Genomic DNA, 14,798 nt, shown 5'->3' with positions numbered 1-14,798 from the left:
ATTCATCAACGTGTTCTACGCACAGATCTGTGCTTACCCTGTGCGTACGATCATTTCTAAGCAAAGAGTGGGATTCATCAATTTCGATTTGAACTTGACTCCGTGCTTATGTGTACGCACAGGTCAGACCATGCGTACCTGGCGCCCAGTGGTAGAATATATTATTACAACAAGGAAATGAGCTTCTGTGCATAATAACACTGGCACGTTCTGTACGAACCGTAGTTCATTATAGTTCATTGTAAAATAGCAACAGTAGTGTAATTATGGTCAAAACCCTATAAATAGCATTTGGAATAATAGATCTTTCTCTCAGAATGAATGCAGCATGGTTTATATAGCGTTATCGGAATATACGGGGTGTAGGCTACTGACTGACTGCGCTCCGCGTAGCTTGATTGATTGATTGATTGAAAAGTTTATTAACAGATTGCAGAATGGGTACAGTACAGTACAGCTCAGTACATACAATTGTTAATTGGGGATGCAGACCAGAGAAAGACTTTCGTCTTGTTTACATCAGGGTCCCCCATTTTCAATTCATCATAAATCATAAAGCTCAACTCGTTATTATTTTGCGCAGACCGCACAAACACGGGAACGTTTTGATTATATTTAAAAGGCTTTACGTTAAACAAAACAAGTGGAATTTCGAAGCTGTAAGCAGAATACAAGTCATATGAATATAGTGTTCTTCCCCCTTTTTACTGTATAAGAAAGAATAGAAAACGCATTGCAATGACACCAGATAGTGGACAGACTATGTATATGATGGGATTCAAGTTCATGTATTGAAAGGCAGGCTACATCATACATGCAGTGAGATTCATTGTTCTTGTATATGCTCTCGTATTATTGTTTATATAGGCTACCCAATACTGACATCAAAATAGATTGTAGTATGCCTCTAGAAATCATATGCAGCAGGTAGAAAATTGACGGGAGATCCATCGCGATTTGGAATAAAATTGAGGAGAACTTTAATCCCTGGGTATTAATCAAACAACACGGGAAAAGGCAGTCATATTCCAGCGCGGTCTTTATTAGCCGACAACAAAATAGATGCCTCTAAAAATCATATAGCCAATCGAACACAACTAATAAAGGCATTCATATTACAGCACGGTTATAATGACACACAACCAACGCCAAACAGTGGTCAACGAACGGTCTTTATTAGTATTTTGAGCTGTCCAGGCAGAATTGCAGCAATGGTCTTAGGGAGCCGTTGATATCTGACATCACCGTTTACAATTCCGCCTTTTATTTATCCCATAATACGCGATAGTGTCTTCTTGGTTCGACAGCAGTGAACAATCTCCGTGGAGTTTCTCAGAGTTCTGCTCGGGTCAGCCCATTATTTCACATCCCATGGGGGGTGCTTCCTCACTTTCATGACCATATATGGATAATCATGCACGAGCATTGACGGTAGAACAAAGTGGTATTCATCAACACGGAGGAGCATAGAGCCTGCGTACGCACGTGTGATGAATCCCGACTTCCCTGTGCGTACACTGGTTCTACATTCCGTGCTTACGTGTGGAAATAGAACATGTTCTACGCACACATTGATGAATGAGGGCCCTGGTCTCTCTCTCTCTCTCTCTCTCTCTCTCTCTCTCTCTCTCTCTCTCTCTCTCTCTCTCTCTCTCTCTCTCTCTCTCTCTCTCTCTCTCTCTCTCTCTCTCTCTCTCTCTCTCTCTCTCTCTCTCTCTCACTCTGTGTGTGTGTGTGTGTGTGTGTGTGTGTGTGTGTGTGTGTGTGTGTGTGTGTGTGTGTGTGTGTGTGTGTGTGTGTGTGTGTGTGTGTGTGTGCGTGTGTGTGTGTGTGTGTGTGTGTGGGTGCGTGCGTGCGTGTGTGTTAAGAGGCACCTGAGTTGCCACCCCAGCACTATTATCTCCGTTGCACTTTGCTCACAAACCTTTCTCACATAATCTGATGAGCCCAACGCACCCACACACACACACACACACACACACACACACACACACACACACACACACACACACACGCACACACACACACACACACACACACGCACACACACACACACACACACACACACACACACACACACACACACACACACACACACACACACACACACACACACACACACACACACGCACACTCTCTCACCACTCAGGGTAGAACCGGGGGCACTCAACCCTCTCCTCTCCGAGGCGACCGTCGTTGCTCTCGCAGCTCAATTATTCACCAGGCCATTTGTCATCCTCCCCTGTTTGCTTGTGTTGACATATACTTTTTAATTTGTCCCGTCCACCCCTAGGGACTAACCCCCCCCCCCATCCCCCGTCTCCTCCCCCTCCGCGATGCCCCACATACGCACACAGCGTTGGACGGTTCCCGACTAAAGTGTTTGTTTCCACATCTCTGACCGCAATAAGCGGAGGTGCGTGAGACGATCGATTGAAAAACATACTCACATAAAGCAGTTCGAAACAGTAAAATACTTAGTTACTTCCCAACCACTGGTGGTCGTCATGCTTTCACTTCAAATAGTACAAAAAGATCGTCCGCCTCAGTTTGTTTTTCCTCAACCTTAAACGCTTGACAACACATCAACAGTTTCGGGTTATATAAAAGTGGTATGTGGTCCAGTTATGCTGCTCTGATTATGTCCTCTTGAAGTTGACAGGCTTCAAATGTGTATAATAATAAGTATATAATCTTCATAACTTTTTTATTTTGTATATGTTGTGTTTTTTATGCAAAATCCTTTTCTTCAAAGTAACTAGTGACTGATGGGTTCAGAAAAGATTTAGTGGAGTAAAAGTATAAAGTTCCCTGTAAAATGAAAATACTCACATAAAGTAGCTCGAAAACAGTACTTGAGTAAAAATACTTAGTTACTTTCCACCACTGGTGGTCGTCATGCTTTCACTTCAAATAGTACAAAAAGATTGTCCGCCTCAGTTTGTTTCTCCTCGACCTTAAACGCTTGACAGCACAACAACCACAGACTCCCCAGTCCCGTGTGCGGCGTACACAGCGGGGGTATTAACCTGGCACAGCAGACTAGATCACACGAGAATCCATCTTGTCAGCCTATGAACCGACAGCTACGGGGCGTCGGTTTAGGTGTGATGGCGGCTAAAGAAGACGGAAAGTTGTGAGAGTTATGAAACGGTTTCAAAGGACGACTTTCCAGAATCCAGATGGTTCTGTGTTAACAGCATCCGGCGGGTGAGGTTAACAGTGTGTGTATAGCCTACAGGTCAATTTGTTTGAGCAGGACAGATTGGCCAGGGTTAAACGTGTCATTTTAATGGGATATTTGTTTTCCTGATTGATCGTTTTGGCAAGGGGCTTGAACGTAGCAGACGTCGATTTATCACGTGAAAGTTCCGCACTGCGTGTTTAAAGATTTCCCAGAGGTTGGCGACAGAGTATTAATCACTACGGCCCAGGAAACTGTTGTTGATACACGTGTCGCCCAACTGGGAATCCATATACTGAGTGACTACATGGAGCTTCATCATCCCGCTAACAGCAGGGGGACCATGTTGTGATTTCCAAAAACAAGAGGACACTCTTCAAGATACTTAAAAGATACTCGAAGTTTACTCAAAGATGCCTTATAATTTTTTATATATTTAAAGGTCTGCCTCCTCTGTATGGATGGAAAATTATTATTTATATTATTTTATTTAACAAAATAATATCTCTCTATAACCAAAGTTACTCAGCATGCTTTATTATGCCTAAAGTAATGCCTCTGACAAATCTCAAGAAAATAACTTATATATTTATATAAAATAACTAAATCAACCTATAACAAGATAATAGCTATTTTCAAGTCTTACTGGACAAAACAAATAACAAAAAAAATATGAATGAATGTTCTAAATAATACCTGTTAGGAATTAGAAAATCCAATGAAACCCGGACATTTTCATGAATTTATTTCAGAACAGGGACAGGGCGTGAAAAGAGGACATGTCCGGGCAAAAGAGGACGTTTGGTCACCCTAGCTAAGAGTCAGAAACATTGGCTCGGAGAAAAGAAAATGAGCATACAGCATAGCGATCTGGTAACCCACCTAGCTAACACATCAGAATCACTTGTTTAGAGCTATTGCTGCTGTAAAAAAAGGATCCATTTGCACTGTTTTATTTGATTTCAGATGACAGTGTGCCTGTTCAACCTTCCACAACCCATCCAACTGCAAGCAATGCACGGTGGAATGAACTACTAGGCCTAACGTTACATCCTACGGATTATAAAGTGATCTACATTTACACTAGCTAGCTATTTAACAACAACTCATAATCACTAGTTGATTTCCCTAGCGCTCAGATCTGAAGTGCGCTCCTATTGTAGCTGCCACCGACTCAAAACACAGCCAAACAGCCATGACATGAACCAGATCTCTATGAGCCCGATGCCCCCCCCCACCCCCCACCCCCCTTCCTCATGTGACCTCAAGGCATGTTACCAACACCATACGGCTGCACCATTCTGGTGAAAATCGAGAATACAGTACTGTTTTGGGGGATTTGTACTTGTACTCGAGTATTATTAGGTTTGTATACTTGTACTTTTACTCAATTACATACACAAAAAAAACATACTTTTTACTCCTTACATTTAAAATGCAGACCTACAAAGTACAAAGTACAAATCTCGCAGGTCCAACCATTTTAATTAGCAACTGGACACTGTAGCACATGCAGATGGGACCACTGTGTTGAACCTGTGGTGCACACATAGCTGTTTACATGAATCATAATAACACATAACTACACTGACATGTGTAGGATATTTTTTAAGAGAATGAAAAGACCGTCCCGGACGCGTCTATTCGAAAGGCAACCGTTTCATGCGTTTTTTACGAATCTGATTGGCCACTGACGTTTCTGGTCATGTGACATGTGCGCCCAATCGCGTGACGCGCCCATTTCCGCCTCGACCAGCAGCAAACTACCTAACGCACTGGTTAAGCTTAGGCGACTCTTTCGAAGTTGGTTAAGGTTAGAGTTTGGAATCAGGGCTGGCGTTCTATCGCCATGCTCTAAGACAAACTCTAACCATAACCAACTTCGAAAGAGTGCCTAAGCTTAACCGGCGAAAGAACTTGCCGTCACACGAGAAACAGCAGTGGCCAATCAGAGCGCAAAACGCGAACGCGGAAGCATGAACCGGTTGCCTTTCGAATAGACGCGTCCCGGACTCCGTTCGATGCAGTTTCAACAAAGTTTATTGAATACAGACATCTTGTTGATTCTTCGACAGAAGAATGAACCAGTTCACCATCTCAACCCAAACTCGGAACCTTCTAAGTGCATAGCTTAGCACAATGAATGGAAGTGGACATGGCCGGTTAGCCTAGCTAACCGGCCATGTCCGCTTCCATTCATTGTGCTAAGCTAGGCTAACATGCAGCCAGATAGCTTTCTACTGAACGCACAGAGAGGAAACTGGTATCCATCTTCTTGTCTCTCTCTGGAGAAGACGGTAAGCTAATTTCCACAAAATGTTGGCGTGTTCCTTTAAGAGTCGTTGTTACAACGTATGATGCGCGTCTCTGTCTGTTTCCTGTGAAGGGGTGGAGCCTCCCAAGGATCGCACCTTTGTACGCCTGCAGCGCCGCCACATCAACGTGCCGCTCTACAGCATCCTATCTACCATCACCATACTGGGCATGCTCATGGCCGGGGCCTTCCTCTTCTTCAACATCAAGAACCGCAACCACAGGTCAGTTTTTGGAGCAGCAGGTCGTGTCTTTCAGTGTTGCTCAGTGCTGGCTAAAGGCTGTCCCCGAAGCCTGTTTTTGGGATTCGAACTTCGTCAGGGTTTTTCGAACGGACGTTCGAACCTTCTTTTTAATTTAATTAATTTTTTATTTTAATTGTTAAAAAACAAAAACAAATCCTCAAACTAAATCCTCAATTTGAATAAAGTAATTAATCTGATTAAATTAGTTTTTTTTTTTTTTATTAAATCAACTTTCCAGCCCCAGACCCAGCCCAGGGAGAAGCCCCAGCCCAACTGAATCAATTAAATCAACTTTCTAATGAATATAACTCATCAGTTACTATAATATTAGTGTAGCCTAATCCTTATCTGCAACTGTGAAGAAAAACCCCATTGGTTTAAACAGAATGAATAGGAAAAAAAAGATTTTTTTTTAATAATAATAAAAAAAAAGAAAAGTATAAAAAAATCAAATGTTGATTTGGTATCTGAGGCTGGAGGCTGGAGCATGTTGCAATCCTCCTCCTGACCTGCTTCATGGTGTATACTGCGCTGCAGAAGCTAACCGCGGTAGCTACGCAAACAGTGAGACTGAGACAAAATGGCTTTGGAGTTCTTTGACTATATCCAATGATTCTTTAGACCCTTCTTCTCTAAAAACAGAGCAAGATTGAACTCTGATACGTTGTCACAAGATAAAACAGATATTGAGAAGTTCAATTTCACTTATAACTACATTTTGTAAAATAAATGTAGTTACTGCTACTGTAGAGAGAGAGAGAGAGAGAGAGAGAGAGAGAGAGAGAGAGAGAGAGAGAGAGAGAGAGAGAGAGAGAGAGAGAGAGAGAGAGCGAGAGAGAGAGAGAGAGAGAGAGGGTGACAGAGAGGGTGACAGAGAGAGAGAGAGAGAGAGAGAGAGAGAGGGTGACAGAGAGAGAGAGAGAGAGAGAGAGAGAGAGAGAGAGAGAGAGAGAGAGAGAGAGAGAGAGAGAGAGAGAGAGAGAGAGAGAGAGAGAGAGAGAGAGAGAGAGAGAGAAAGAGAGAGAGAGAGAGAGAGAGAGAGAGAGAGAGGGTGACAGAGAGAGAGTGACAGAGAGAGAGAGAGAGAGAGAGAGAGAGAGAGAGAGAGAGAGAGAGAGAGAGAGAGAGAGAGAGAGAGAGACGGATAGGGAGAGAGAGAGAGAGGGAGAGAGAGAGAGAGAGAGAGAGAGAGAGAGAGAGACGGATAGGGAGAGGGAGTGAGGGAGTGACATGTAACAAAGGTACAGTGGCTTATTGGAGCCCAGAACATTGAGGCGGATGGCGTGGTACTGTACTGTACTGTACTGTACTGTTTAATACCAGTGCCTTAAAGCTCACTGAACCTCCAACTGCAAGCAGTGAACGGTGAAATGAACACCCAACACCTCACCTCGCCGGGCACACAGGAGTGGACCTTTATGGGGGGGGGTGATGACTAGATATCACTGGCACACAGGAGTGGACCTATGGGGGGGGTTGATGACTAGATATCACTGGCACAACCAGGGAAGGTGTCGAGATTAGGGGTTGGGAGGGGGGGTGGGGGCTACGTCGGAATAGGTGGGGAGGCAAATGAGGGGTTGTGTTAAGAGAATGGAATGAGGGGTGATGAATGAGTAATGAGGAGAGAGGAGGGCTGCAGAGAGGAGGGATGGGAGATAGGGAGGGAGAGAGGAGGGAGGGATAGAGGAGGGATGGGGAGAGGAGGGAGGGATAGAGGAGGGTGGAGAGAGGAGGGAGGGATAGAGGAGGGATGGGGAGATAAGGGATGGAGAGAGGAGGGAGGGATAGAGGAGGGATGGGGAGAGGAGGGGAGGGATAGAGGAGGGTGGAGAGAGGCGGGAGAGAGGAAGGAGGGAGAGAGGAGGGATGGAGAGAGGAGGAGGGATAGAGAGGGATGGAGAGAAGAGGGAGGGATAGAGGAGAGATGGAGAGAGGAGGGAGGGAGAGAGGAAGGAGGGAGAGAGGAGGGAGGGAGAGAGGAGGGATGGAGAGAGGAGGGAGGGAGAGAGGAAGGAGGGAGGGAGAGAGGAGTGATGGAGAGAGGAGGGATGGAGAGAGGAGGGAGGGAGTGAGCGAGGAGGGATGGAGAGAGGAAGGATAAAGGAGGGATGGAGAGATGAGGGAGGGATAGAGGAGGGAGACAGGGGTGAGAGCAGTAGGGTGTAGGAGTGAGAGGGTAATTGGATGGTGGGGATGATCGTTGACCTTTAGCCAATGTCTATATTATTATTATGAACCTTCACACTCCTGTTATTGAACTCCATGTTTGTACCTTCACCTCCAGGCCTGATATTGACGAGTCTTCTATTCTATTCTATTCTATTCTATTCTATTCTATTCTATTCTATTCTATTCTATTCTAGTCTAGTCTATTCTGTTCTATTCTGTTCTATTCTGTTCTGTCCTATTCTATTCTAGTCTAGTCTAGTCTAGTCTAATCTTATCTATTCTATTCTATTCTATTCTGGTCTAGCCTAGTCTATTCTAGTCTAATCTAATCTATTATATTATAGTCTAGTCTATTCTAGTCTATTCTATGCTATTATTTTCTATTTTGTTCTGTTATATTCAATTGTATTCTATTATATTCTATGCTGTTATATTATATTATATTCTGTTCCTCACTGTAGTGGGAAAAAAGGACGTAAAACGAAGATGATGATGTTCTTTTCTGTTATATTATATTATTCATTTTCTGTTCTGTTCTGTTCTGTTCTGTTCTGTTCTGTTCTGTTCTGTTCTGTTCTGTTCTGTTCTGTTCTGTTTTGTTTTGTTTTGTTTTGTTCTGTTCTGTTCTGTTCTGTTCTGTTCTGTTCTGTTCTGTTCTGTTCTGTTCTGTTCTGTTCTGTTCTGTTCTGTTCTGTTTTGTTTTGTTATATTCTGTTCTGTTCTGTTCTGTTCTGTTCTGTTCTGTTCTGTTCTGTTCTGTTCTGTTCTGTTTTGTTTTTGTTATATTCTGTTCTGTTCTGTTCTGTTCTGTTCTGTTCTGTTCTGTTCTGTTCTGTTCTGTTCTAATACTGACCGACTCTGTGTCTCCTCCAGGATTATTGAGATGTCTTATTCTATTCTATTCTATTCTATTCTATTCTATTCTATTCTATTCTATTCTATTCTATTCTATTTTATTCTATTCTATTCTATTCTATTCTATTCTATTCTATTCTATTCTGTTCTATTCTATTCTATTCTATTCTATTCTATTCTATTCTATTCTATTCTATTCTATTCTATTCTGTTCTATTCTGTTCTATTATGTTCTATTGGGACAGACTGTGTCTCTCCCCCGGTCTCACTGAGATGTGTTGTTCTACCCTGTCCCCTCCCGTCCCTCTCCCAGGCTCATCAAGATGTCCAGCCCCTACATGAACAACCTGATCATCCTGGGTGGCATGCTCTCCTACGCCTCCATCTTCCTCTTCGGCCTGGACGGGGGCTTCGTCTCTGACAAGGAGTTCGAGACCCTCTGCACGGTGGGTTCAGTCACGCGGGGTGACGCGCCGGGGGGGGGAGGGGCATGCTGCGTCTCCTCGCCCTGTGCCGTCGGCTAGAGCCAGGAATAGTAGCTGTATGTGTACATTACCAACGTGAGGAAGCGCTGTACAATAAGAGGAACAAAACAAAGATATTAACAAGCCAATAACCCCCCCACACTACAGAAGGTTAGTCTTTCGCTACTAAAAATAGTTCAATAAAATAATAACATACAATAAAAGTGGAATAGTGGTTTTACTCCCTTAAAATATATTTTGCACCAATACTACCATTAATCTACACTATGAATTTCAATCTTAGATATTCATATCGGCTTAAAAAAAACGTGTCAACTACATTACACTAATAAAACGATGGTGCTAAACTCTGTTTTTTCCACCCTCCACTACATTCCAGCATGTACATATACGTGTGAATCCAACTGAATAATATTATAATCACATGATATACAAGAGCAGTGGTGGTCTGTGCGGCAGAGTGCAAGCAGTGGATAATACGTGTTGATTGAATCTCTCTCCGGGTCTCCCGTTAGCATGGAGCGCATTAAGCTCCTCCGCTAGCTAGCGCTGGAAAGTGACCACGGTGTGTGTGAGCCGCTGGATTAATTAAAGAGCTTTGGTTACCACGGTGATAACTGCTTCCCACAGAGATACCCGCCCTGCCCCCCCCCCCCCCCCCCCCATAAACACACACACAAGCACACCTAAATAAAGCTGCTGTTTGGCGAAAACCTTGTATCTTCAAAAGGATAACCCTATCAGGAATAAGAAAGAAAACAATAGTAATGAAGTACATAATCATGAAATCACAGTCATCTGATTACAAAAATAACATTTGTACTGTAATCTGTTACTATATAGATTTTAGTTTTTTTTTTACATATGTTTTAGCACAATGCAAAATGCTGTAACAATGCTTATTTAAGATACGATAAGATAAGATATTCCTTTCTTGATCCCCTTGGGGAAATTCAGGCATAATATCAGCATGGGGGGGGGGGGTATACAGGTAGTAGAATACATACAGGTACAGGTCACAGAATTATAGTTCAGTGGAGAAGTAAAAAATAAAAAATAGAATAAAAAAGCAGTGTAAACAATATACAATATAATTAACTCTGGACATGCGCATAATGGGCAACAAGGTGTGAGATGAGGGTATGTATGCCCTCTCAGTTATATTTTCCCTATAGTTCAACAACTAGGCGTTCGTTAAGCAGTTTTAAAGCACCACACAGATGCAAAGAACCACCCGACAGAGCGGAGTGGCTTAACCCTTTCACTACCACACTACAGCATGTTAACCCTTTCACTGACACACTACCAAAGGGTTAACCATTTCACTGCGACAATACAGAAGGTTAACCCTTTCACTGACACACTACCAAAGGGTTAACCCTTTCACTGCAACAATACAGACGGTTAACCATCTGTAGTGTGGTAGTGAAGGGGTTAAAACCATTTAACGCACACCCCTATAAGTTGATTATTCCACTCTCATACCATGGTCATTTTGCCAACCATATAAAATAAAAGCATTCGTAAAATTGTTGGTGAAAGTTTTGCACTTTGCCAATTGGTGTGTTTTCCTTCCCGGTCGTTAGTTAATCAAGTTGATAAGTCAGGTTTGACAGCTGTGCTCTTTAATGTTGCTACGGTAACTACTTGTGCGTTCAACTGTTTTAACGCACACCTGCCGGGCCAATCGGAAAGGAGTATTCACCCATACCTTGGTATAATGAGAGTTCTGTGCCGTTAGAGGCTCTGCTTGGCATCACACTGCACTATCTCGCGTACGTGCACGCGTACTGAATAAATTCCACAAATGTACCTCTAATACCAGTATTAGTCTGACCACACCCCTCATCAGCTTACCTTCATAAGCAGGTGTGTGGTCACCTGCTCTCCTCCTTCTCGCTTTCACCACAAGGAATAAGTGCCTCGGTAGATCCCCACACTTGACACCATGATGGAAGAAATTGGATTAGGAACAGCTTTGGGAAACAAGGATACGTTGACATCATATCTTTATTTTCTCTCTCACTATTTTTCGAGAAAATACGGCGATATTGTCTTCGTACTGGAGTGTCTAGAAGATGATGATCATTCTAAAAACCCTCCACCGGTTTTTCGTATTGGGAGCACGCCGCTGCATGCTTCTCAACTGCAGTTCCTTGCTGTGTTTGTTGGGGTGAAACCTGTCAGGCCACAGCTGAACTGTCGGACATGCCGCTGTTGTGAGAAGCGGTGCGTTCCAGGTTGGGTGAGTAGTGTTTGCTGGCAGGCTCCACTTGTCTGTTAGTGCTATGGGGGCTACTTGACAATGTTTATGGAAACCGGCCCCAGGCTAGGGTCCTTTGTTCAGCCACCTAGGCGACAGGAGACCTTGGTCTGAAGACCATTATAGTTTTAACTAGTGGGCCGCGACCATTGACACTGGTGATCCCTGTGTGTTTTGGACGAGTGGATTCTCTCTGTCACCGTGTTAAGGCCCCATCTTTCATATCCAAATGAGAGTATTCCTTCACGAGGGGATATGTGCATGAATGTGCGGTAGCGGCAGATTCATGTTCAAAGTCAGCTACACAGGCCAGTTGGTATTGTGCTGATTCCGTCGGGTGTGGTAAAATCACCGTTGTGAAGCGGTGTTGACATCTTGTTTTCTCTTTTCTCTTAAAAAGTGAGGAGAGGTTCAGAACGGCGGCCTGTCTGGGTGAGTGTTATGTCATTGTTTACATGTTCATAGCTTGCGGTTAGCCAGTCAGCTGTTAACTGCTGCGTTAGCCTGCTGGATCACTGCATGGCCTGCTTAGGTTGGGCCTACTATTAGCCAGTCAGCTGTTAGCTGCGGGGCTAGCATGTCGTGGTCGCTAGGTAACGTTAGCTTGCTGCTATAGGCCATGGCCTGGCGCGGGGTAGCTTAGCTTCTCGTGCACCGCCGTGAGCTCGCTTCTGATCGCGTGCGTCGTTAGATCGGCGTCTCGCGAGCAGAAGCAGTAGCACCCGAACGGTTGGAGCGGCCGTTAGCTTGATGCTATTCTGTTGAACGTGCTTTGATTTTAACATGTTTTACACTCTTGACCACGACGTCATCCTTGACAGGGGATGTTTCATCGACCCTGCCCTGAGCCAGGACGGCAAGGTTGCATCAACAGGGGACTGTAGTGCGGGTTGGGGCGGTGACGCTGCCCAGTTCGGACAACACAGGAGCGGCTGTGTTCCTACGGTGTCTGTGACTGTACTTCGCTGATCTGCGTTCCGGGTAGGAACGGGGTTGACCAGACCTCATAACACGTCTTCTGGTTTTACTTTGCTAAATGTATTGTGAATAACGGTGTTTTTCCCAAAACGTGTGTTGCTACAATGCATTTAGGATACGTTGCGGGTTATGTGTGAGCTGTTTTTGTCACTGGCAGTTAGCTTCTCCGTGCAAATCGGGATGTAATGATCTGGTTGTTGTGTGAGAAACATCATGGTGTTTATATGTACCGTGTACTCACAACTAAGGTAACTAACCTATGAAGCTATGCTTGGTGACAAGTGAGTAAAAGAATGTTCTTCTCAGACTGTGATGACAATGAACAGTGTGTTCACATATTAACAGGTTTTCCTGTTTTAACTGGCCGTATTGAGGGTAAAATAGGAGGATTGTGTTTTCCCCCCCGGTTCCCTGGGGACTTTTTCATCCTCCTATCAGACATGTTTGTGCACTATTTGTGTCTTTTGTGTGGTAGGGATGCGATGTAACTCTTAGCTTGATTGCTGAGGTTGTGCTAAATCTGCTGGAGAGACTTATTTTCCTAAAAAAAGAAAATGGTTTGGTTGCTGTCATGTGTGCTTAGCAAGGCCTGTGGCAGATACTAATCGAGAATGATGTATTCTCTCATTGTGAAAAAAACGGCGTTCCTCTGTTGAGTGTTTTTGCCATTTTTTGTAGGTGATGATGGGTTGTGTGTGTCATGTGACCTACAACTGGGTTGGACTGGCCACAGAAGCACATGTGTATGTTGGACCGGGGCTCTTAGAGCCCTCTCTATTCTGTGTTTTTCCTTAGTAAAAATCAGATAGCAGGTTAGCTCATGCGCTGTGTGGAGCTGTAAAACGCTTCATAGAGTTGACTATGACTGTGTCATATTCTCTTTTTGTCATTACATCGTATCATGGGTGTGGGGTCGTAAAGGGGTGAACTGGTAACCTTTCCTCTCCCCATTGTTTCTGTCGGTCAGGGGTACACCCCCTGTCCTTCAAGGTTCCCGTCACGTGGCGGTTCGGCACGTTACGGGGGGGGGGGGGGGGGGGGGGGGAGGGAGTTCCTGGTCCCACGGCCTGGTATATTGGGCGTGTGCACCGCAGGAATTCCCCCGCCATAGAGTACGTCACCGTGCGCGTCTCTGTTGGTAGGACTTCCGTGTGCTGTTCAGGTCCATGTGATGGATCTGTTTTCAGGGGGGGTGGTCAGGGCTCCTCCTCACCAAGCGCCTATTCAGGCCTTCTGTGAGTTCGGACTCCTTCTTCCATGTGAGGAAGCCTCCATCAGAGTACAGAGCCTTCCTCCTCAGATTGTCAAAGTGAGTGGACCCTCTAGAAGGGTCCTTTTCTATTGTGTGTGTATTCGATTCAATTCGTTTATTGAGTGTGTATGGGTTCAGTGCCTCTTCCCCGGAGAGCCCTAAAACCAGTTTTTTACATGGCTCAAGGTGCAATATATTCTTTTCAATCTGTACAGCTCGCGTGGGAAGTCTCTCTGGGGATCCCCGTCTCCTTCCTATGGGAGGGTGGTGGGATGTAAAAATGTGAAATTTTTTTACCCCGGCTGTGTAGACTGGGATACATACTGTTGATGCTTCCTTCTTTTCTATTCCAGAAGTGTTGGAGTTAGGGAGTGTCACACCCCTCTTGTCGTTCCCCTGGGCGCCTTGGGGATTCAATGACAGGTCTAAATAGCCTGTTCATTGATGGGGGTGTGTCCCGACGCACGTATAGTGCTAGCTCGCTGTAAACAGGCGATTGACTGGCACGCCTTGGTTGCTTGTGGTTGAAACAGCGTTTTTATAAAGCAACTGAGATGGGGGTTTTTCCTCTTCCGACGACCACATCCCATGACCTGGGTGGGTTGTCGACGGATTCTCGTTCATGTCTGGGGGATGATGACGGAATGGATCTGAACATATGTGGAGGGGTCTCACGCCCTTGGGGTGGGCCACCAGGCGCGGTTCGCCCGAACGTCTGGGTGGCGCCTTCTTTTCATGTTAAGATCGACACGCATATCTGCCCTTCTCCTGGAGTAGGCATGTCGGCGTGGTTAGGGCACGGGACTGGTTCTGGTCACGCTGGTCCAGGTCAGTTGAACCCGTTGTCCGCCGGGGATGCAGATCTGCTGTTCTGGTACCCTGAGGGACTTGGGCTTTTTTCAGGGGGAAAAATGCCAGGTCGGTCTGGGTGTCACAGGGTTAAGCGCTATGGAGACCCTGGTTGGGTATGTTTTTACTCAGCACTGTCGTAATGGCTTACAGCCATGCCATTCTGTACACGCTCGATCTCGTCGGATCTCGGCCGCTACAC

At 44.9% G+C, this 14,798-nt stretch overlaps 1 protein-coding gene across 1 annotated transcript in view; it reads left to right on the top strand.

Moving 5' to 3' along the window:
* The window catches only part of LOC311247891 (gamma-aminobutyric acid type B receptor subunit 2-like), a gene marked incomplete at both ends in the record, with an annotated part of 70,145 nt that overhangs the window by 39,809 nt on the left and 15,538 nt on the right, over window positions 1-14,798 (top strand). Inside the window, 2 exons of the mRNA XM_084338868.1 lie at window positions 5,571-5,721; window positions 9,083-9,215. Coding sequence (XP_084194994.1) covers window positions 5,571-5,721; window positions 9,083-9,215 — 284 coding nt within the window. The remainder of the gene's footprint in view (window positions 1-5,570; window positions 5,722-9,082; window positions 9,216-14,798) is intronic.

This window comes from Notolepis coatsorum (genome assembly GCF_963971535.1).
Source record: "Notolepis coatsorum genome assembly, contig: SCAFFOLD_830, whole genome shotgun sequence".
Taxonomy (NCBI): domain Eukaryota; kingdom Metazoa; phylum Chordata; class Actinopteri; order Aulopiformes; family Paralepididae; genus Notolepis; species Notolepis coatsorum.
This window is presented reverse-complemented; position numbering and strand designations above follow the sequence as displayed.